The 26,158-nt window shown below is 41.4% G+C and overlaps 1 long non-coding RNA gene and 1 gene segment (V, D, J or C); one reads left to right on the forward strand and one right to left on the reverse strand.

Annotated features, from left to right (window-relative positions):
* Window positions 1-10,130: 10,130 nt before the first annotated feature.
* LOC118220307 lies at window positions 10,131-10,691 on the forward strand. Its single transcript, XR_004763941.1, has 2 exons — window positions 10,131-10,173; window positions 10,371-10,691. It is a non-coding gene; the product is annotated as an uncharacterized LOC118220307 (long non-coding RNA).
* Window positions 10,692-12,859: 2,168 nt separating this feature from the next.
* Window positions 12,860-15,173, reverse strand: LOC118220303 (the record flags this gene model as incomplete). The annotated part of the segment is given in 2 exon segments: window positions 12,860-13,454; window positions 15,071-15,173. Coding segments are annotated over 2 exon segments (426 nt in total), but the record flags the coding sequence as incomplete, so codon positions are not given.
* Window positions 15,174-26,158: the final 10,985 nt, after the last annotated feature.

Consider the following 26,158-nt stretch of genomic DNA (forward strand, 5'->3'; position numbering starts at 1 on the left):
GGTCCTGCACACACTGGGAATCAGGTGAGTGGGAGAGAGAGAGAGAGAGAGAAGGAGAGGGAGAGAGAAAGAGTGAGTAAGAGAGATTACAGTAGGTAAAGACAGCAGTGAATAGAGCACATGTCCCAGCCCTCTATAGACCCACTGCTGTTCACACATCAGAGCTCCTCTAACTGTGTGTGATAGGATTTGTATAGAGGAAGGGGCTTTGCATACCTGTCCTGCCTCACTGCTCCAAACACTTTAAGACCCCCAGCACTGATCAGTGACTGTCCAGTCCTTTCACAGACACTGACACAGGCAGCATTATGATGATGTCAGTCTATCTACTGCTGGTGATGCTTGGACTCCTTGTACAGGGTGAGAAAAATGCATCCATTTTACCTTGAGATTTTTGTTGTAGTTCACATTTCAGTTTGTGTCTTTTCACAAAAAAAAACATTTTTTTACACAAGTCGCAGTCATAGCCTAGTCAAATGTAACAGAATTGAGCACATTGAAAATATTAATATGCATTGACATCCATTTCCATGTTTTGTGTTTCAGAATCAAAGGCAGATAAAGTTCTGACTCAGGATCCAGCAGCTCGGTCTGTTCAGCTGGGAGAGACTGTCTCTCTCAGCTGTACAGCCAGTGAGAGTGTTTACAGCAATCTCCACTGGTACCTGCAGAAACCTGGTCAGGCTCCTAAACTTCTGATTTATAGTGCCACAACTCGACAGTCTGGGATTCCTGATCGTTTCAGTGGGAGTGGATCTGGGACTCAGTTCACACTGAAAATCACTGGAGTCCAGGCTGAAGATGCAGGAGATTATTACTGTCAGCAGAGCAGGAGCTATCCGCTCACACAGTGATAGAGAGCCGTACAAAAACCTCCCTCAGTCAGACTGCACAGAGACTGCACTGCTGCAGCTGGGACCTACTGCAGGTGCTGAGGGGGGAGGCACTGATCTGTGACCTAGAGGGGCTCTGCTCAAATTGCTTTAAATGTTAATGTGAGCAGATCAAATACCTTCCTCTTAAAATCCATTTTAATTATATAAGCATAAACCTTTCATTAACAGAATACACTTGAGATACTGGAGCTTATACACCTTATACACTTGAGATATCAGTACTTTGTAAACACAAGGATTAGATGCACAGATTTAATTAAAGACTGGAGTGATGAATTTCTATTCAATTACATTTACTGGACCAGAGGTGGGACTCAACATGCACAAGTGAAACATCCTGAATGTAATAGTTGATTTTTTGTTGTTGTTTTTTTTTTTTACATATTTGAGGTTTTTTCAGGGGTAAATTATAGTTCAGGATCTAATCAGATCTTTTGCACACTGGTCAATGTTACCTTAATTTTGATGATGAGACACAGAAACATTCTAGGATAATTCCTTTCCCGTAGTTGCACAGGATCTTTGGAAATTAATACCGAATTCCAATGAGCTACCGGCTACAGGGCATTCAGAGATGAGAGTGACTCTCACACCCCCCAGCAGTGTTCCTCCTGCTCTTTCCCAAACTCCAAACTCAGCTCCATCTTCTGCACTGACTTCACTTTCACCCTTGGCTGTGAAAAAACTGATACATCATAGGAAATCTCGCTCATTCATTTGCATGTATGTACAGTAGGTGTGATCAAAAGTATTGTTCTTAATTATCGCCATGATTTAAAATATGAGAAATTTTCATGCTTACTGAAGACTAATTTAACTTTTTAGCCAAATTTGAATAAGTAATGCAGGTTTGACCCTGGGCTTCCTTCTAACTTTTCAAGTAAACAGCATGCTATGGCTGGAGGGGACATCTCTATGGGCTGAGCTTCTATGCAAGGCACAAGCTGCCATTACAAAGTGTGACCACAAGGTAGAGACAGAGAGTGCTGTTTTGTTCCTGATATAAAAGCACTGCAGTATATTGAGGGAGAGGAAACTACAGGGCCCTGTTTCATAAAGCAGGATTACTGAGTTTGCCGGGTAAGTGCACTGAGTAAAACCCGGAACCGTCCAAAATATGGCACATGGACTGAAGTAAAAAGAGCTGCTCCAGGGTTTACTCAGGACCGATATCCAGTTAATTCAGTGACCCTGCTTTGTGTAAATAAACCCCCAGCCTGGTATAACATGTAGACCTAACCGGTGCAGTTTGAAGCAGCCCCGCAATGGAGTAGTCTGTCTATATATGCTGAACAGGATGTACAGTCCCCCCCCCGTACATGTAACTGAGTGATCTGCAGTGAGGGAAAAGAAGTGGTTGCTGGGAGAATGTGCATTGTGGGAGATGTAGTTTCTCTGTGCTTTCACAAAAGTGATGCGGGGCATTGAATAAATGGATATGGAAGGCATGACATAATGAATATGATATCAGATAGAAAAAAAAGAAATCAGAGATGAAACAATGTTCATAGTGACAAAAGGAAAAGCTAACTTTGACAATGTTTTAGTTCACATTCTTTTCACAAGAATATACAACATTTGAATGATTTCTTGTGCATATATGATATCACTGAACTTCTTATTTCGGATACCAAAATATCTATCAGAACAAATAGAAATGTATTAAATACACATTTTCTGAAATGTTAGTCCATATGCTGACACTCCTGACCATTTAAGGATCAATGAAAGCGTAATCTAATTTCAGAAAAAAATCACTTAATGCAGACAAAAAATATGCTGTCTGGGTAAAAACATCAGTGAATAGAGAACGTGTCCCAGCCCTCTATAGACCCACTGCTGCTCACACATCAGAGCTCCTCTAACTGTGTGTGACAGGATTTGTATAGAGGAAGGGGCTTTGCATACCTGTCCTGCCTCACTGCTCCACACACATTAAGAACCCCAGTGCTGATCAGTGACTGTCCAGTCCTTTCACAGACACTGACACAGGCAGCATTATGATGATGTCAAATATTTTACCGCTGGTGATGCTGGGACTTTTTATACAGGGTAAGATAGATGGATCCATTTCAATTTGGAATTTTGGACATAGTTCACATTTTCATTGCATACTTAAAAAAAATATATATATTTAACAAGAGTTACCAGTGTTATCTTGTCCAAATTACCAGAATATAGCACATTGCTTATGAATATTTATCTGCATTGATTAATGTGAATTGACATGCATTATCATATTTTTCTCTTTCAGGATCAATGGCAGATATAATCCTGACTCTCCAGTCTCCAGCAGCTCGGTCTGTTCAGCAGGGAGACAATGTCTCTATCAACTGTACAGTCAGTCAGAGTGTGGGCAGTTATCTCAACTGGTACCTGCAGAAACCTGGTCAGGCTCCTAAACTTCTGATTTATGGTGCCACAAATCGACAGACTGGGATTCCTGAACGTTTCAGTGGGAGTCGATACGGGATTCAGTTCACACTGAAAATCACTGGAGTCCAGGCTGAAGATGCAGGAGATTATTACTGTCAGCAGGGCAAGAGCTTGCCGCTCACACAGTGATGGAGAGCCGTACAAAAACCTCCCTCAGTCAGACTGCACAGAGACTGCACTGCTGCAGCTGGGACCTACTGCAGGTGCTGAGGGGGGAGGCACTGATCTGGAACACTGAGCTGTGGTGGATTATTATTAAATCACTTATACTCTCAAAACAATCACCATATATTTAAATATATTTCAGAATATCCACACTTATATTATAGAATGTAATGTCAAAACATTTCCAATGACTTTGATTTATAATCACTCCCTGGCCAATAGACATGTGTTGTTCTGAAGCAGTGCTCTGAGATAAAATATCACATTTCTAAATGAATTGATAGTTAATAATTTTAACACAGGATGGCACAGGGCCCAGCAGCAGTGAACTGCAGGCAGTCCAGCACAGTGGAGTAGCTCAGTCCAGAGCTCTCCCAGTACACCTTACACAGGCTGCTGCTACACAGCCTGACCAATCAGAGAGCTCCACTGCTGCTTCTGATCCCATCCTCCAACCCCGTAATAAAGGAGCACAAGCTACAGTCTGACAGCACCGCTGACCAATCCGGTGAGCCACTGTGCAGAAGGGATCGTATCATTATCTGTGAGGTCACCACAGGAGGGAGGGAGGGACTCCTTCAGCTCAGTCGTCCCTTTCTCTCTGAGGAAAAGCGATTCCTCTGGGTGACTGTGTGCCTGCAGTCTGCCTGTGCCAGCTGCGCAGTGTGAGCTCCCAGATTCAGTGGCTGCGCTGCTCAGCTGGCTGAGAGCTAAATGAGAATTAGCGGCTGCTGGCTGCACACGGGGAGGAGCAGGATTTTTTGGGCTCTTCAGGACTGATGGAGGAATTACAGTTTAGGACAAAAATGACACTAAAACCTGACTTAAATCATGGAATACGTTTTCCGTGGTCAGCTTAGTTTTCACAGTATTTAAAAAGAAGCATCTTCATTGCTAGTTGTCACAATACAACTGCATTAACACTGAGAAAGAAGATATGAATGAAATCAGGAAACATTCAAAATAATTCAGTATTTCACTTTTCATTGATTCTAAATGGATGGACTGCAACTGAATAATTTCTTGCCCCTGACTGATGTCTTTGACTCTACAAAACTCCCATAAAGAAACTACCATCATAACATGCAAAGTGAATTTATTCAACTCATATTTTACACAATGATAAGCCATATTCGACCTGCCTGTTTTCACAAGTTATGCTTGTAAAATCAGAAATTACAAAGCAAAAAATAGTAATATTGACATTTAAACATTTAACAGGGTAAAAACAGCACATGTCCCAGCCCTCTATAGATCCACTGCTGTTCACACATCAGAGCTCCTCTAACTGTGTGTGACAGGATTTGTATAGAGGAAGGGGCTTTGCATACCTGTCCTGCCTCACTGCTCCACACACTTTAAGACCCCCAGCACTGATCAGTGACTGTCCAGTCCTTTCACAGACACTGACACAGGCAGCATTATGATGATGTCACACTTTCTACTGCTGGTAATGCTGGGACTCCTTGTACAGGGTAAGAAAGATGGATCAAATTTAACTTGGAATTTTGGTGGTAGTTCACATTTTCTTTGCTTACTTTAAAAAAATATATATTATTTTTAACAAGAGTTAGCAGTGTTGTCAAAATTGCGAGAATATTGCATGTTACTTACGAAGATTTATCTGCGTAGATTAATGTGAATTGACATCCATTTTCATTTTTTTCTATTTCAGGATCAATGGCAGATACAGTCCTGACTCAGTCTCCAGCAGCTCGGTCTGTTCAGCTGGGAGAGACTGTCTCTATCAGCTGTACAGCCAGTGCGAGGGTGAGCGCGTTTAGATACAACTTCCTCCACTGGTACCTGCTGAAACCTGGTCAGGCACCTAAACCTCTGATTTATATTGCCACAAGTCGCCAGACTGGGATTTCTGATCGTTTTAGTGGGAGTGGAAATGGGACTCAGTTCACACTGAAAATCACTGGATTCCAGGCTGAAGATGCAGGAGATTATTACTGTCATCAGACCTGGGGCACGCCGATCACACAGTGATAGAGAGCCGTACAAAAACCTCCCTCAGTCAGACTGCACAGAGACTGCACTGCTGCAGCTGGGACCTACTGCAGGTGCTGAGGGGGGAGGCACTGATCTGGAACACTGAGGGGCTCTGCTCAAATTCTGAACTGTATTATGTATTTATAACTCTCATATTCTCATATTTAACACCATTTCTCTAAATGTTAAAGTGAGCACATCCAAAACCTTCCTGCTAAGATCCATTTGAATTGTATATGCATAAACATTTTATTGAAGGAATACACTTGAGACACAGGAATTGGTCAGTTTCAAATTGTTTAATCTCTCCCGAAACAGAAATACGAAGGGGTAACCAATCAGCATTTTGTGAACACAAGGAAAAGATGCACAGATTTCACAAAAACCTGAAATGGTGAATTGCTATTCAATTACATTTACTGGACCAGAGGTGGGTCTCAACACACACAAGTGAAATATCTTGAATGTAATGTTGTTGTTTTTTTGTTTTGTTTTTTTTGCATATTTGAGGTTTTTCCAGGAGTAAATTATAATTAAGGATCTAAACAGATTTTTTGCACATCGGTCAATGTTACCTTAATTTTGATGATGAGAACCCAGAAACATTCTATGATAATTCTTTTCCTCTATTCTTTGGAAATTAATACCGAATTCCAATGAGCTACCGGCTACAGGGCATTCAGAGATGAGAGTGACTCTCACACCCCCCAGCAGTGTTCCTCCTGCTCTTTCCCAAACGCCATACTCAGCTCCATCTTCTGCACTGACTTCACTTTCACCCTTGGCTGTGGAAAAACTGATACATCATATGAAATCTCGCTCATTCATTTGCATGGATGTAGGTGTGAGCAAAAGCATTGTTCTTAAGTATCGCCATTATTTACAATAGGAGGAATTTTCATGCTTACTGATGACTAATTTAACTTACATTTTAACCAAATTTGGATAAGTAATGCAGGTTTGACCCTGTGCTGCCTTCTAACTTTTCAAGTAAACAGCATGCTATGGCAGTAGAGAACACCACTATGGGATGAGCTTCTATGTAAGGCACAAGCTGCCATTACAAAGTGTGACCACAGGGTGAAGACAGAGAGTGCTGTTTTGCTCCTGATATAAAAGCACTGCAGTATAATGAGGGAGAGGAAACTACAGGGCCCTGGTTCATAAAGCAGGATTACTGAGTTTGCCGGGTAAGTGCGCTGAGTAAAACCCGGAACCGTCCAAAATATGGCACATGGACTGAAGTAAAAAGAGCTGCTCCAGGGTTTACTCAGGACCGATATCCAGTTAATTCAGTGACCCTGCTTTGTGTAAAAAAAACCCCAGGCTGGTATAACATGTAGACCCCCCCCCCCCCCTACATGTAACTGAGTGATCTGCAGTGGGGTAAGAGAAGTGGTCGCTGGGGAAATGTGCATTGTGGGAGACGTAGTTTCTCTGTGCTTTCACGGAAGTGGTGTGGGGCATTGAATAAATGGGCATTGAAGGCAAGACTCAATGAATATGATATCAGATAGAAAAAAGAAATCAGAGATAAAACAATGTGCATAGTGACAAAAGGAAAAGCTCACTTTGACAATGTTTTAGTTCACATTCTTTTCACAAGAATATACGACATTTGAATCCTTTCCTGTGCATGCATGATATCACGGAATTTCTTATTTTGGACACCAAAATATCTATGAGAACAAACAATACAGAAATTTATTAAATACACATTTTATTAAATGTTAGTCAATATGCTGAAACTCCTGTCCATTTATGGATCCAAGAAAGTGCTGCCTAATTTCAGAAATAATTCACTTAATGCACACTAAATATGTTGTCTGTGTAAAAACATCAGTGAATAGAGCACGTGTCCCAACCCTCTATAGGCCCACTACTGTTCACACATCAGAGCTCCTCTAACTGTGTGTGACAGGATTTGTATAGAGGAAGGGGCTTTGCATACCTGTCCTGCCTCACTGCTCCACACACTTTAAGACCCCCAGCACTGATCAGTGACTGTCCAGTCCTTTCACAACCACTGACACAGGCAGCGTTATGATGATGTCACATTTTCTACTGCTGGTGATGCTGGGACTCCTTGTACAGGGTAAGAAAGATGGATCCATTTTAACATGGAATTTTGCTTATAGTTCACATTTCATTCGCTTTCATTTCGAAACATAAATGTTTTTATAATAGTTGCCATCATTGTCTTCTCGAAATTACCAGAATATTGCTCGTTAATTACCAATATTCATCTGAATTCATTAATGTGCATTGATATCCATTCTCATTTTTTTCTTTTTCAGAATCAATGGCAGATAAAGTTCTGACTCAGGGTCCAGCAGCTCAGTCTTTTCAGCAGGGAGACACTGTCTCTATCAGCTGTACAGCCAGTGAGAGTGTGAGCAGCTGGCTCCACTGGTACCTGCAGAAACCTGGTCAGGCTCCTAAACTTCTGATTTATAAGGCCACAACTCGCCAGTCTGGGATTCCTGATCGTTTCAGTGGGAGTGGATCTGGGACTCAGTACACACTGAAAATCACTGGAATCCAGGCTGAAGATGCAGGAGATTATTACTGTCAGCAGAGCAGCAGCTGGCCGCTCACACAGTGTTAGAGAGCCGTACAAAAACCTCCCTCAGTCAGACTGCACAGAGACTGCACTGCTGCAGCTGGGACCTACTGCAGGTGCTGAGGGGGGAGGCACTGGTCTGTGACCTAGAGGGGCTCAGCTCAAATTGCTTTAAATGTTAATGTGAGCAGATCAAATACCTTCCTCTTAAAATCCATTTTAATTATATAAGCATAAACCTTTCATTAACAGAATACACTTGAGATAATGGAGCTTATACACTTGATATACCAGTACTTTGTAAAAACAAGGACAACATGCACAGATTTAAGAATAGACTGGAGTGATGAATTTCTAATCAATTACTTTTACTGGACCAGAGGTGGGACTCAACACGCACAAGTGAAATATCTTGAATGTAATAGTTGTTTTTTTGTTGTTGTTTTTTTTTTACATATTTGAGGTTTTTTCAGGGGTGAATTATAGTTAAGGATCTAATCAGATCTTTTGCACACTGGTCAATGTTACCTTAAGTTTGATGATGAGACACAGAAACATTCTAGGATAATTCCTTTCCTGCAGTTGCACAGGATCTTTGGAAATTAATACCGAATTCCAATGAGCTACCGGCTACAGGGCATTCAGAGATGAGAGTGACTCTCACACCCCCTGCAGTGTTCCTCCTGCTCTTTCCCAAACTCCAAACTCAGCTCCATCTTCTGCACTGACTTCACTTTCACCCTTAGTTGTGAAAAAATGGGTACATCATAGGAAATCTCGCTCATTCATTTGCATGGATGTAGGTGCGAGCAAAAGCATTGTTCTTAAGTTTCGCAATGATTTACAATAGAAGGAATTTTCATGCTTAATGAAGACTAATTTAAGTTTAATTTTTTCCAAATTTGAATAAATAATGCAGGATAGACCTTGTGCTCCCTTCCAAATTTTCAAGTAAACAGAATTTTGTGGATGAAGAGGACACCACTATGGGATGTGCTTCAATGCATGACACAAGCTGCCATTACAATGTGTGACCACAAGGAGGAGACAGAGAGTGCTGTTTTGCTCCTGATATGAAAGCACTACAGTATAATGAGGGAGAGAAAACTACAGGGCCCTGTTTCATAAAGCAGGATTACTGAGTTTGCCGCGTAAGTGCGCTGAGTAGAACCCGGAACCGTCCAAAATATGGCACATGGACTGAAGTAAAAAGAGCTGCTCCAGGGTTTACTCAGGACCGATATCCAGTTAATTCAGTGACCCTGCTTTGTTTAAAAAACCCCCAGGCTGGTATAACATGTAGACCTAACCGGTGCAGTTTGAAGCAACCCCACAATTGAGTAGTCTGTCTATATATGCTGAACAGGATGGACAGCCCCCCCCCCCCCCCCCCCCCCCCCATACATTTAACTGAGTGATCTGCAGTGAGGGAAAAGAAGTGGTTGCTGGGAAAATGTGCATTGTGGGAGATGTATTTTCCCTGTGCTTTCACAAAAGTGATGCGAGGCATTGAATAAATGAATATGTATGGTGACATAATGAATATGATATCAGATAGTAAAAAAGAAATTAGAGATGAAACAATGTTCATAGTGACAAAAGGAAAAGCTCACTTAAACAATGTTTTAGTTCACGTTCATTTCAAAAGAATATACATTAGAATCCTATCCCGTGCATGCATTATATCACAGAATTTCTTATTTCTGACACCAAAATATATCAACACAAACAATACAGAAATTTATTAGATACAAATATTCTGGTATATTAGTCAATAAGCTGACACTCCTGGCCATTTATGGATCTATAAAAATGTAATCTAATTTCAGAAATAATTCACTTAATACACACAATAAATATGTTGTCTGGGTAAAAACATCAGTAAATTGAGCATGTGTGCCAGCCCTGTTCACACATCAGAGCTCCTCTAACTGTGTGTGACAGGATTTGTATAGAGGAAGGGGCTTTGCATACCCGTCCTGCCTCACTGCTCCACACACTTTAAGACCCCCAGTGCTGATCAGTGACTGTCCAGTCCTTTCACAGACACTGACACAGGCAGCATTATGATGATGTCAAACTTTCTGCTGGTGATGCTGGGACTCCTTGTACAGGGTGAGAATGATGGATGCATTTTAACTTCGGAAATTTGATTATATTTCACAGTTCCTGTGCATACTTAAAAAAAATACATATTTTTAACAAGAGTTACAGTGTTGTCAAAATTGCCAGAATATTGCATGTTGCTTACCAATGTTTATCTACATAGATCAATGTTCATTGACATCCATTTTCATTGTTATCTATTTCAGGATCAATGGCAGATATAGTCCTGACTCAGTCTCCAGCAGCTCAGTCTGTTCAGCCTGGAGACACTGTCTCTATCAGCTGTACAGCCAGTGAGGATGTGAGCGGCCTGCTCAACTGGTACCTGCAGAAACCTGGTCAGGCTCCTAAACTTCTGATTTATCTTGCCACACTTCGCCAGAGTGGGATTCCTGATCGTTTCAGTGGGAGTGAATCTGAGACTCAGTTCACACTGAAAATCACTGGAGTCCAGGCTGAAGATGCAGGAGATTATTACTGTCAGAGTTATCACAGTGGTAGCAGCGTGTTCACACAGTGTTAGAGAGCCGTACAAAAACCTCCCTCAGTCAGACTGCACAGAGACTGCACTGCTGCAGCTGGGACCTACTGCAGGTGCTGAGGGGGGAGGCACCGATCTGGGACAGCAGTACTGCCAACTGGGCTGTAGGGGGCAACAACGAGCCACAGCCCTGAATGCACACCTCTCTGTGCTGAAGAGGAGCTGCTCTGTGTCACACTCACTGAACCCATAGCGGAGCTGCAGCTGAACCACACACACTTCTGTACCACAACATCACAGGCATCACACAGTACATCAGCTCACAAGCAGCAATCATCTCCATATTTCTCTGGAGTTCAGACTAATGCAGAGGATGTGAACATTCTCCTAGAGGTGGAATGATTGGGGTTTAAAATGAATTGCTTTCTGAATAGATGAGTTTGTATTCAATGCATACACAATATTTATTATATTAAAGGTGTTTCTGTTCAAATGGGATCCAGTTTTAAGCTCAGCTATGCTGGACTAAATCATAGTACCAGATTTTTACAATTTTGATCACATGTCTTTCAGTATTAATTCTGGTTTTAGGTTGCTCTTCCATCATACTTACCTCCATTACATTTTCCATAGACACTATGTGCTTACATGGAGGCATAAAGACATGGAGGCATAAGAACTTTTAATATAGTTTTGTTGGACATATTTACGTGTAGATGTGCCACACAGTTACTGCTTCTCCTATCTAATATACTTCTCTGCTTGCACCACCAGTGAATACCTTCTGTGGTGACACTAATGAATCAGAAGTTAAAGAATGGACACAACCCACCATTCTCAAATTTACAAGATAAAATGCAGTCTGCCTGCATTTTCATAAGTGGAGCAAATCGGATAAAATTTCTCACTTCAGGAAGTTCCTATTGACAAATTAAGATGACTGAATCAGAACTCATTGAAGCTATTGATTATATTATAATGCTGAATGCAATATCTGGAAATTGTTTTAGCATGCAAAATGCAGATAGCAAATATAAACAACTTTTGGTTAAAATAAAATTTTCTACTTTAAATATTTAAACATAAGAACATAATTTTTGTTAGTTCATGGTTCTGTTTAAATGTATCCCATAATGTCTTGCTTGTTTCTGTACGTATTGAATATGGCTTTAAGTTCCTCCACACATCTGAAATCTCTAATCTGAGATTCATGCTGACGCAGGTGTGAGGTACAGCCCCCTCCCTTTCTCACCTCAGTACAGAAATGAGTCCTCCACCTCCTCATGTTCAAACATCTGTTTCCGGTGTGGGAGTATTTTTGGCTGAGAAACTGCGAGCTGTGGGTGAGGGGAGTGAAAACAGATTTGCATACGCGGGGAAGGAGGGGGAGTGAAACTCAGATTTGCATACGCAGGGTGGGGCAGGCTGGTTCTGCTGGTCCCTCAGTGGGACTGACCCAAACTGGGAACAGGGCGCCGCTGTGCCCAGGTGTCTGGGCCGTCCCCAGGGCCTCAGTGTGAGTCGAGCGCACTTCCTGCCGCACAGGACTGCTCTGAGCGCGCTCACACATCACTGCTCCTCTCAGCAGGGCTCCAGAGCTGGGCCTGCCCCTCCCTGACTGATTCCGCATCGCTCACTTCACACACAGCCTCTCAGCACTATGGAGCCCACTATAAACACCTATATTTATTCAATAAGAAACATCCCAATAAAATAGAGTATCACCTTCTAAGCATGATATCAAATGAAGGACTTTAAGTATGTAGTGAACCCATAGCCGTGGCTTAATTACATTGTTTATTGATATGGTCTTTTTATAATTTCATTTGGTTATAGTACTTCTTGTAATGAATTATAATCATATTGTCTGTGAAAAGAAAACTCTGGTTACATTTCTTAGGGTATTCTTCCTAAATTTCTAACATATACACTGTTCAGATTCAGGAATAAATATCTATTTGCGATTAAACTACTGACTCTTTAAATATTGTTGTTTAATTGTCAGTTTACACATTTTTAATACATATTTTTTCATTGCCATTCATTTGAATTATTGGGTGTGTTGTAAAAATATGTTCAGTGGTCTGAGGATAATTCTGATTTCATGCAAGAATGGGCTGACTTGGTGGAATCAGGGTAGATTTTGAGCAAAAACAAGTGGATCACCAGGAGCACCAAACTCTATTTTATAATAATCACAGGCAGTCAAATCAATATCTGTTCAAATTATCTTTATTATGTCAACGAGTTTGATCTAACAGCTATCGCCAAAATCACACAAACACAAGTAAGGAGGCGTGTGTGTGCATGTTGGTTGAGCAGCACAAGCAGAGCACATGTGAGACATTAGCAGTAAAAGCTCAGGCTGGAGGAGGGGATTCACACACAGACTGAACTCAGTGTGTCAGCAGTAAGGGGCAGAGGGGCTGAGAGCAGGACAGGGTAAAAACAGTGAGATCAGAGGGTGTGAGCTCCTCCCCCCAGGCCTACTCAGAACACTGGTCCCTCCTCAGTGTCTGAGAGGGGGTGGACTGGGACCCCTGCGTGGCCTCGCAGGTCAGCGACTCCGCCTTCTTCCAGGCGTCCGCGCTGAGGGTCAGGGAGCTGCTCCAGCTGTACAGGCCGTCCTGCCCCAGGACCCCCGCGCTCCCGGCCACGCCCGAGCTGACGTCGGCACCGTCCACCTTCCAGCGAAGGGCCCAGTCCGAGGGGAAGCCCCGGTTGGCCAGACACACCAGTGTGGCCTTTCCCTGCTGACTCAGCTCCTCCCGGGAGGGGGGCAGGACTGTGAGGGCGGGGACTGTGTCACCTGGGAGACAGGGCAGAGACAGTGAGGTCAGACAGTGGACACGCCCCCTCCATGTGTCAATCATTCTGTCCTTTCAATGAGACGTGAATGTCGTACAGAAGTTATCACTTGTAACTAATTTGGAGTGTCTACAATATAAAGCACATTGACATTATTAAAGGTTCTGTCTGCATGCATTCCATTACCATCATATCGTGTGACGTAGTACTTAATGATAAAATTCTTCACCACAACCAGAACTGCTTCTAGTGCATTTACTTTCAATTTACTCCACGTTTGCAGCTTGAACTGTCGATTTTTTCCGTACCATAAACCCCAAAAAATACGCAGAATTTCTTGCAAAAGAATGGATACATAATGATATTTACGCAGAAAACCTACAGAATGAACCACATTTTACGAGGTTCCCGTTGTGTTCCTTCACGTGTATTAACTGAACGCGCAATCCGACAGCAGGAAACAATTTTCATAAAACTTTTACATTAAGTTTTCGAAAGAATTACCCATTTGGTAAATATGTTAATTGCACTGGAAATTCCTCGCTTTTTTTATTTTTTTTAATCAAAGCAATATACCGTAGACTAGAGAATGTTATGACATCTGACTACAGATCATTAGTCTGCAATGTAACAAAATTCTTCATATAATAATACGATCGTAAATAAAAATTAAAATAAACAAAATCTGATGGATTAAAACGGCCGGATTTCATAACCAACACAGACGATTGAGTCTATTAAGTATGATCCAATTTCATTTTAAAGTTTGAAAAATAATTAACTCTGATTAAGTCATTTTAAATTTTTATATTTAGTGTTAGGTGGACAACACTATTTGATTCCACATTTCTGAGAAAGAAAGTCGTTTTGCAGACTGTGCCATAAATTACATTCTCCTACAGAGCCGCCGTGATCCCGCCGACGGCAAGGGAGCCAATGCAATTTAATTTAGTTCACCTCGAGCGCAAAATAGCAAAGTTACTGCATTACGGCCATCCAAACATCAATACGATAAAGACAGGATGTCTGAAGTAAAATGGGCTAGAATAAAAAGTATATGGCATCATTTGACAATCTAACTAACATTTCTTTTTTTAATTCACTCATCTCCAAAATCACAATTTTTATTCACGACATCGAACGTCGAAAAATTACAGCATATTAAAAAAAGAAGGCAAAAACATCGACAGTGAGGGATATGGAAGAGAATTACTTACGTCCAACTGACAGTTTTGTGCCGCCACCGAAAGTGACCCACAGTGATACAGACTCATTCACCCGCCGTACAAAAACCTCTCACTCAAGAGACACAGCCGTCCGTTGGTTTTTACGACTTCACGCAGCTTTTCAAATGTATCAACGATTCGCTTGTAAAAAAATTGTTCCGTGTACTTCTATTTGTATGTATCCGACGCAAATGTATCGTGCTCTTTTGAACTTTTCACATGCATATCTTTTATTTTACTTTTAGTTCAACTTCAGTGACTGATTCAGCCGGCAGAAAATAGAATGTGGAACGTAAAATGTAAACAACCCGCAGAAACTTAATGTAAAATAAAATGAATGTATCGAAACAGATCGAAAATGTTGAAAAGCTTTGTTTGTATAGCCACTTACTGCCGACTTCCAGTTTGGTCCCGCCACCGAAAGTCCACCACAGTGATTCAGTCTGATTAACCGGCTGTACAAAAACCTGCCTGTTGTGCACACTGCTGACCCGTCAGACATGTGTAGCTCTAGGAGGTCCCCTGCTGGAGAATCGTGGAACGACAATTAAGATGATGTTCGGAAAGCTGATCAACACACGTTGTGAAAATGCTACTGCAATAAATTCAGAGAAAGATGGTATTTCGAGTGAAATCAGGGAACATTCATATTAATATTTTATTTCACATTTCATAAATTCCGAATGGGCGCGCTGCAATAGAATAATTCCCAGTGCCTGACTGATGTCCTTTCTGATCTCCAATGAAGAACATGCAATGTGAATTTGTTCAACACACATTTTACTCAATAATAAGTCATATTCAACAACCCTGTCTTCATCAGTTAAACTTCTATAACCATACGGTACAATGCCAAAAATAGTAATATTGACATTTGAGTGTTTAACAGGGTAAAAACAGCACATGTCCCAACCCTCTATAGACCCACTACCGTTCACACATCAGATGTCCTCTAACTGTGTGTGACAGGATTTGTATAGAGGAAGGGGCTTTGCATACCTGTCCTGCCTCACTGCTCCACACACTTTAAGACCCTCAGTGCTATTCAGTGACTGTCCAGTCCTTTCACAGACACTGACACAGGCAGCATTATGATGATGTCATACTTTGTACTGCTGGTGATGCTGGGACTCCTTGTACAAGGTGAGAAAGATGGATCCATTTTAATTTGGAATTTTGGTTATAGTTCACATTATCTTTGCTTACATTTCAAAACATAAATGTTTATACAGGAGGTCCCATTGTTGGCTTCTCAAAATTGCCAGAAAATTGCATGTTGCTTACCAATATTTATCAGATTTGATTAACGTGCATTGACATCCATTCCAATTTTTTGTGTTTCAGAATCAAAGGCAGATAAAGTTCTGACTCAGGATCCAACAGCTCGGTCTTTTCAGCTGGGAGAGACTGTCTCTATCAGCTGTACAGCCAGTGAGAGTGTGAGCAGCTATCTCCACTGGTACCTGCAGAAACCTGGTCAGGCTCCTAAACTTCTGATTTATTATTCCACATATCGCCACACTGGGATTCCTGATCGTTTCAGTGGGAGTGGATCTGGGACTCAGTTCACACTGAAAATCACTGGAGTTCAGGCTGAGGATGCAGGAGATTATTACTGTCAACAGCCCTTTGCACCAATCACACAGTGTTAGAGAGCCGTACAAAAACCTCCCTCAGTCAGACTGCACAGAGACTGCACTGCTGCAGCTGCGACCTACTGCAGGTGCTGAGGGGGGGAGGCACTGATCTGGAACACTGAGCAATGGTAGATTATTATAAATATGTTCATACTCTCAAATCAAAACAATTACCATATATTTTAATATGTTTCAGAGAATCCAAACTCTTAATTAGGAATACAATGCCGAAGAATATCCAAGGACTTCTCTTTATCTCTCCCTGGCCAATAGACATGTGTTGTTCTGAAGCAGTGCTTTGACATAAAATATCATATTTCTATATTCATTAACAGTTAATGAGTTTAACACAGGATGGCACAGAGCCCAGCAGCAGTGAACTGCAGGCAGTCCAGCACAGTGGAGTCGCTCAGTCCAGAGCTCTCCCAGCACACCTTACACAGGCTGCTGTTACACACCCTGACCAATCAGAGAGCTCCACTGCTGCTTCTGATCCGATCCTCCAACCCCGTAATAAAGGAGCACAGACTACAGACTGACAGCACCGCTGACCAATCCGGTGAGCCGGTGTGCAGAAGGGATCATGTCATTATCTGTGAGGTCACCACAGGAGGGAGGGAGGGACTCCTTCAGCTCAGTTGTCCCTTTCTCTCTGAGGAAAAGCGATTCCTCTGGGTGACTGTGTGCCTGCAGTCTGCCTGTGCCAGCTGCGCAATGTGAGCTCCCAGATTCAGTGGCTGCGCTGCTCAGCTGGCTGAGAGCTAAATGAGAATTAGCGGCTGCTGGCTGCACATGGGGAAGAGCAGGATATTCTGAGCTCTTCAGGACTGATGGAGGAATTACAGTTTAGGACAAGAATGACACTAAAACCTGACTTAAATCATGGAATACGTTTTCCACGGTCAGCTTAGTTTTCACAGTAAGTAAAAAGAAGCATCTTCATTGCTAGTTGTCTCAATACAACTGCATTAAAACTGAGAAAGAAGATATGAGTGAAATCAGGAAACATTCAAAATAATTCAGAATTTCACTTTTCATTGATTCTAAATGGATGGACTGCAACTGAATAATTTCTTGCCCCTGACTGATGTCTTTGACTCTACAAAACTCCCATAAAGAAACTACCATCATATCATGCAATGTGAATTTATTCAACTCATATTTTACACAATGATAAGCCATATTCAACCTGCCTGTTTTCACCAGTTATGCTTGTAAAATCAGAAATTACAATGCAAAAATTAGTAATATTGACATTTAAACATTTAACAGGGTAAAAACAGCACATTTCCCAGCCCCCTATAGACCCACTGCTGTTCACACATCAGAACTCCTCTAACTGTGTGTGACAGGATTTGTATAGAGGAAGGGGCTTTGCATACCTGTCCTGCCTCAATGCTCCACACACTTTAAGACCCCCAGCACTGATCAGTGACTGTCCAGTCCTTTCACAGACACTGACACAGGCAGCATCATGATGATGTCAGTCTTTCTACTGCTGGTGATGCTGGGACTCCTTGAACAGGGTAAGAAAGATGGTTCCATTTTAACATGGAATTTTGGTTATAGTTCAATTTTTCTTTTCTTACTTCTCAAAACATAATTTTTTTTTTACAAAAGCTGCCATCATTGTCCTCTCAAAATTATCAGAATATTACTGGTTAATTACCAATATTAATCTGAATTGATTAATGTGCATTGATATCCATTCAAATTTTTTTCTATTTCAGGATCAATGGCAGATATAGTCCTGACTCAGTCTCCAGCAGCTCGGTCTGTTCAGCTGGGAGACACTGTCTCTATCAGCTGTACAGCCAGTGTAGATGTGGATGATGATCTCATCTGGTACCTGCTAAAACCTGATCAGGCTCCTAAACTTCTGATTCATGGTGTCACAAATCGCCAGTCTGGGATTCCTGATCGTTTCAGTGGGAGTGGATACGGTACTCAGTTCACACTGAAAATCACTGGAGTCCAGGCTGAAGATGCAGGAGATTATTACTGTCAGCAGGGCTTGAGCTTTCCGTTCACACAGTGATAGAGAGCCGTACAAAAACCTCCCTCAGTCAGACTCCACAGAGACTGCACTGCTGCAGCTGGGACCTACTGCAGGTGCTGAGGGGGGTGGCACTGGTCTTTGACCTAGAGGGGCTCTGCTCAAATTCTGAGCAGATTTGTGCATTAATAACTGTCATAATCTAATATTTTATACAATTGCTTTAAATGTTAATGTGAGCAGATCAAATACCTTCCTCTTAAAATCCATTTTAATTATATAAGCATAAACCTTTCATTAACAGAATACACTTGAGATAATGGCGCTTATACGCTTGAGATATCAGTACTTTGTAAACACAAGGACAACATGCACAGATTTAAGAATAGACTGGAGTGTTGAATTGCTATTAAATTATATTTACTGGACCAGAGGTGGGACTCAACATGCACAAGTGAAATATGTTGAATGTAATACTTTTTTTTTTTTTTTAATATTTGAGATTTTTCCAGGCGTAAATTATAATTAAGGATCTAAACAGATTTTTTGCACACTGGTCAATGTTACCTTAATTTTGATGATGAGACCCAGAAACATTCTAGGATAATTCCTTTCCTGTAGTTGCACAGGATCTTTGGAAATTAATACCGAATTCCAATGAGCTACAGGCTGCAGGGCATTCAGAGATGAGAGTGGCTCTCACTCCCCCCAGCAGTTTTCCTCCTGCTCTTTCCCAAACTCCAAACTCAGCTCCATCTTCTGCACTGATTTCACTTTCACCCTTGGCTGTAAAAAAACTGATACATCATGGGAAATCTCGCTCATTCATTTGCATGGATGTAGGTGTGAGCAAAAGCATTCTTCTTAAGTTTCCCAATGATTTACAATAGGAGGAATTTTCATGCTGACTGAAGACTAATTTAAGTTCAATTTTGGCCAAATCTGAATAGGTAATGTAGGATTGACCCTGTGCTCCCATCCAAATATTCAAGTAATCAACATTCTGTGGATGAAGAGGACACCACTATGCGCTGAGCTTCTATGCAAGGCACACGCTGCCATTACAATGTGTGACCACAGGGTGAAGACAGAGAGTGCTGTGTTGCTCCTGATATAAAAGCACTGCAGTATAATGAGGGAGAGGAAACTGCAGGGCCCTTTTTGACAAAGCAGGATTACTGAGTTTGCCGGGTAAGTGCGCTGAGTAAAACCCGGAACCGTCCAAAATATGGCACATGGACTGAAGTAAAAAGAGCTGCTCCAGGGTGTACTCAGGACCGATATCCAGTTAATTCAGTGACCCTGCTTTGTTTAAAAAACCCCCAGGCTGGTATAACATGTAGACCTAACCGGTGCAGTTTGAAGCAGCCCCGCAATGGAGTAGTCTGTCTATATATGCTGAACAGGATGTACAGTCCCCCCCCCCCGTACATGTAACTGAGTGATCTGCAGTGAGAGAAAAGAAGTGGTTGCTGGGATAGTGTGCATTGTGGGAGATGTAGTTTCTCTGTGCTTTCACAAAAGTGATGCGGGGCATTGAATAAATGGATATGGAAGGCATGACATAATGAATATGATATCAGATAGAAAAAAAAGAAATCAGAGATGAAACAATGTTCATAGTGACAAAAGGAAAAGCTAACTTTGACAATGTTTTAGTTCACATTCTTTTCACAAGAATATACAACATTTGAATGATTTCTTGTGCATATATGATATCACTGAACTTCTTATTTCGGATACCAAAATATCTATCAGAACAAATAGAAATGTATTAAATACACATTTTCTGAAATGTTAGTCCATATGCTGACACTCCTGACCATTTAAGGATCAATGAAAGCGTAATCTAATTTCAGAAAAAAATCACTTAATGCAGACAAAAAATATGCTGTCTGGGTAAAAACATCAGTGAATAGAGAACGTGTCCCAGCCCTCTATAGACCCACTGCTGTTCACACATCAGAGCTCCTCTAACTGTGTGTGACAGGATTTGTATAGAGGAAGGGGCTTTGCATACCTGTCCTGCCTCACTGCTCCACACACGTTAAGAACCCCAGTGCTGATCAGTGACTGTCCAGTCCTTTCACAGACACTGACACAGGCAGCATTATGATGATGTCAAATATTTTACTGCTGGTGATGCTGGGTCTCCATATACAAGGTAAGATAGATGGATCCATTTTAATTTGGAATTTTGGACATAGTTCACATTTTCATTGCTTACTTAAAAAAATATATATATTTAACAAGAGTTACCAGTGTTATCTTGTCCAAATTACCAGAACATAGCACATTGCTTACGAATATTTATCTGCATTGATTAATGTGAATTGACATGCATTATCAGATTTTTCTCTTTCAGGATCAATGGCAGATATAATCCTGACTCAGTCTCCAGCATCTCGGTCTGTTCAGCTGGGAGAGACTGTCTCTATCAGCTGTGCAGCCAGTCAGAGTGTGAGCACTTGTCTAAACTGGTACCTACAGAAACCTGGCCAGGCTCCTAAACTTCTGATTTATTATTCCACAACTCGCCACACTGGGACTCATGATCGTTTCAGTGGGAGTGGATCTGGGACTCAGTTCACACTGAAAATCACTGGAGTCCAGGCTGAAGATGCAGGAGATTATTACTGTCAGCAGTGCAACAGCTGGCCGCTCACACAGTGATAGAGAGCCGTACAAAAACCTCCCTCAGTCAGACTGTACAGAGACTGCACTGCTGCAGCTGGGACCTACTGCAGGTGCTGAGGGGGGAGGCACTGATCTGGGACAGCAGTACTGCCAGCTGGGCTGTAGGGGGCCCATATTGCTCTTGAGTTCAGACTATTGCAGAGGATGTGTACATTCTCCCACAGGTGGAATTAGCTGGGTTTCAAATGAATTGCTTCCAGAAAAGATATTATGACTATGTATTCAATACATACATGATAATGTATTATTAAAGGTGCATCTGTTCTGGTGGAATCTTGTATTCATCGCAGCTGTGCTGGACTGAATCACAGTATCAGATTTTATTGTTTTCTGAGATATCATTTTTTTGATTTCCCTGATCATCATTTTTGTGATAATCAGTGAAAATGGTCATGGTGCAATTGTGTCACTGAAGCGAGTGATTACAAATCATATTTCCTTCGGTGTTTACCAAGAATTAAAGTAGCAAATATCATTATTATTTACCATCATTAAAGCGTTTTACTTTATACAAAACAACCTGAATCAAATTCCATGACAAAGTCACATGACATGAAATTAGTGATTTTTAAATGTGAGCTACATTAAGCAGTTGCACATGCATCTCTTATAATTAAGGCATGGATTCAGTGCTGGATTAGAATTACCAGAACACATTTGCATTCCGTGAGAAAATGTAGCATTGTGTGCAAAAACGTTTTAAACAGCAGGTAAGTAAAACCAGCAAACATGTCTGATTCACACAGGATTAAAATCATGAATACCAGTAAAGCAGTCACTCTGGAGTACCTCACCTTGTTCAGCAGGAGATGAGCATGATCTGCCTGTGTGACTACAGGACACATAAGGGGCCTTTCACACACCATACAGACAGTGATTACTGCATCACTCCCTTTGTAAACCATTGAGTTACGGCTGTAATTTAGTAAAATAAATGTAATGATTAAGCTCAAAGATGAAGGAGGAACTTGAAATGTGCATTGATGGTAGCTTTATTTATCATGCAATTTACAAACTGAGAATGTGTGAATTCAGTGAACAGTCATAAGAATATTGCATTTCACTTTTCATTAATTCCAAATGGATGGACTGCAACTGAATAATTCCCTGCGCCTGACTGATGTCTTTGACTTTCCAAACTCCCATGAAGAAACTGCAATCATAACATGCAACGTGAATTTATTCAACACATATTTCACTCAATGATAAGTCATATTCAGCCAGCCTGTCTTCATCAGTTAAACTTCTAAACTCATACAGTACAATGCCAAAAATAGTATTATTGATATTTGAGTGTTTAACTGGGTAAAAACAGCACATGTCCCAGCCCTCAGTAGACCCACTGCTGTTCACACATCAGAGCTCCTCTAACTGTGTGACAGGATTTGTATAGAGGAAGGGGCTTTGCATACCTGTCCTGCCTCACTGCTCCACACACTTTAAGACCCCCAGTACTGATCAGTGACTGTCCAGTACTTTCACAGACACTGACACAGGCAGCGTTATGATGATGTCACACTTTCTACTGCTGGTGATTATGGGACTCCTTGTACAGGGTAAGAAAGATGGATCCATTTTAATTAGAAATTTTGCTTGTTGTTCACATTTTCTTTTTTTACTTTAAAAAAAAAAAAAAAGATTTTTAACAAGAGTTTCCAGTGTTGTCAAAATTGCCAGAATAAGGCATATTACTCACAAAGATTTATCTGCATAGATTAACGTGAATTGACATCCATTTTCATTTTGTTCTATTTCAGGATCAATGGCAGATATAGTTCTGACTCAGTCTCCAGCAGCTCAGTCGTTTCAGCCTGGAGACACTGTCTCTATCAGCTGTACAGCCAGTGAGAGTGTGAGCAACGAAATCTACTGGTACCTGCTGAAACCTGGTCAGGCTCCTAAACTTCTGGTTTATTATTCCACAAAACGCCACACTGGGACTCCTGATCGTTTCAGTGGGAGTGGATCTGGGACTCAGTTCACACTGAAAATCACTGGAGTCCAGGCTGAAGATGCAGGAGATTATTACTGTCAGCAGGTCTATACGCCGATCACACAGTGATAGAGAGCCGTACAAAAACCTCCCTCAGTCAGACTGCACAGAGACTGCACTGCTGCAGCTGGGACCTACTGCAGGTGCTGAGGGGGGAGGCATTGATCTGGAACACTGAGCAATGGTAGATTATTTTAAATATGTTCATACTCTCAAATCAAAACAATTACCATATATATTAATATATTTCAGAGTATCCAAACTTTTAATTAGGAATACAATGTCGAAGAATTTCCAATGACTTCGCTTTCTAATCTCTCCCTGGCCAATAGACATGTGTTGTTCTGAAGCAGTGCTCTGACATAAAATATCACATTTCTAAATGAATTGATAGTTAATAATTTTAACACAGGATGGCACAGAGCCCAGCAGCAGTGAACTGCAGGCAGTCCAGCACAGTGGAGTCGCTCAGTCCAGAGCTCTCCCAGCACACCTTACACAGGCTGCTGCTACACACCCTGACCAATCAGAGAGCTCCACTGCTGCTTCTGATCCGATCCTCCAACCCCGTAATAAAGGAGCACAAGCTACAGTCTGACAGCACCGCTGACCAATCCGGTGAGCCACTGTGCAGAAGGGATCGTATCATTATCTGTGAGGTCACCACAGGAGGGAGGGAGGGACTCCTTCAGCTCAGTCGTCCCTTTCTCTCTGAGGAAAAGCGATTCCTCTGGGTGACTGTGTGCCTGCAGTCTGCCTGTGCCAGCTGCGCAGTGTGAGCTCCCAGATTCAGTGGCTGCGCTGCTCATCTGGCTGAGAGCTAAATGAGAATTAGCGGCTGCTGGCTGCACACGGGGAAGAGCAGGATTTTCTGAGCTCTTCAGGACTGATGGAGGAATTACAGTTTAGGACAAAAATGACACTAAAACCTGACTTAAATCATGGAATACGTTTTCCATGGTCAGCTTAATTTTCACAATAAGTAAAAAGATGCATCTCATTGCTAGTTGTCACAATACAACTGCATTAACACTAAGAAAGAAGATATGAGTGAAATCAGGAAACATTCAAAATAATTCAGAATTTCACTTTTCATTAATTCCAAATGGATGGACTGCAACTGAATAATTTCCTGCCCCTGACTGATGTCTTTGACTCTACAAAACTCCCATAAAGAAACTACAATCATAACATGCAAAGTGAATTTATTCAACTCATATTTTACAAAATGATAAGCCATATTCGACCTGCCTGTTTTCACCAGTTATGCTTGTAAAATCAGAAATTACAAAGCAAAAAATAGTAATATTGACATTTAAACATTTAACAGGGTAAAAACAGCACATGTCCCAGCCCTCTATAGATCCACTGCTGTTCACACATCAGAGCTCCTCTAACTGTGTGTGACAGGATTTGTATAGAGGAAGGGGCTTTGCATACCTGTCCTGCCTCACTGCTCCACACACTTTAAGACCCCCAGCACTGATCAGTGACTGTCCAGTCCTTTCACAGACACTGACACAGGCAGCATTATGATGATGTCACACTTTCTACTGCTGGTGATGCTGGGACTCCTTGTCCAGGGTAAGAAATATTGATCCATGTTAACTTTGGATTTTGCTTATGTTTTATTTTTTCATTGCTTACTTTTCAAAACATAGCTGTTGTCATAATAGTGCCATTCTAGTCTAATTATTGCCAGATTATTGCATTATGTTTGACAATATTAATGTGTATTGACATCCATTTCAATGTTTTGTATTTCAGAATCAATGGCAGATGTAGTCCTGACTCAGTCTCCAGCAGCTCGGTCTGTTCAGCTGGGAGAGACTGTCTCTATCAGCTGTACAATCAGTGAGAGTGTTTACAGCAATATCCACTGGTACCTGCAGAAACCTGGTCAGGCTCCTAAACTTCTGATATATGCTTCCACACTTCGCGAGACTGGGATTCCTGATCGTTTCAGTGGGAGTTGATCTGGGACTCAGTTCACACTGAAAATCACTGGAGTCCAGGCTGAAGATGCAGGAGATTATTACTGTCAAATTACACATATCCTCAGTGGTAGCGTGGTGTTCACACAGTGTTAGAGAGCCGTACAAAAACCTCCCTCAGTCAGACTGCACAGAGACTGCACTGCTGCAGCTGGGACCTACTGCAGGTGCTGAGTGGGGAGGCACTGATCTGTGACCTAGAGGGGCTCTGCTCAGATTCTGAGCTGTTTTGTGCATTAATAACTATCAGATTCTACTATTTAATATAATTTCTCTAAATGTTAATGTTAGCACATCCAAACCTTCCTGTTGTGATCCATTTTAATTATATTAGCATAAACTTTATATTGAAGGAATACACTTGAGATACTGGAGCTTACACACTTGAGATATCAGTATTTTGTAAACACAAAGAAAAGATGCACAGATATAACTAAAGACTGAAATGGTGAATTGCTATTCAATTACATTTACTGGACCAGAGGTTGGACTCAACACACACAAGTGAAACATCCTGAATGTAGTGTTGTTGTCTGTTTTTTTCATATTTGAGGTTTTTCCAGGGGTAAATTATAATTAAGGATCTAAACAGATTATTTGCACATTGGTCAATGTTACCTTAATTTTGATGATGAGACCCAGAAACATTCTAGGATAATTCCTTTCCTGTAGTTGCACAGGCTCTTTGGAAATTAATACCGAATTCCAATGAGCTACCGGCTACAGGGCATTCAGAGATGAGAGTGACTCTCACACCCCCCAGCAGTATTCCTCCTGCTCTTTCCCAAACTCCAAACTCAGCTCCATCTTCTGCACTGACTTCACCTTCACCCTTGGCTGTGAAAAAACTGATACATCATAGGAAATCTCGCTCATTCATTTGCATGGATGTAGGTGTGAGCAAAAGCATTGTTCTTAAGTTTCGCAATGATTTACAATAGAAGGAATTTTCATGCTTAATGAAGACTAATTTAAGTTTAATTTTTTCCAAATTTGAATAAATAATGCAGGATAGACCTTGTGCTCCCTTCCAAATTTTCAAGTAATCAGAATTTTGTGGATGAAGAGGACACCACTATGGGATGTGCTTCAATGCATGGCACAAGCTGCCATTACAATGTGTGACCACAAGGAGGAGACAGACAGTGCTGTTTTGCTCCTG

This window comes from Anguilla anguilla, chromosome 2 (genome assembly GCF_013347855.1).
Source record: "Anguilla anguilla isolate fAngAng1 chromosome 2, fAngAng1.pri, whole genome shotgun sequence".
NCBI classification, from domain to species: Eukaryota; Metazoa; Chordata; class Actinopteri; order Anguilliformes; family Anguillidae; genus Anguilla; species Anguilla anguilla.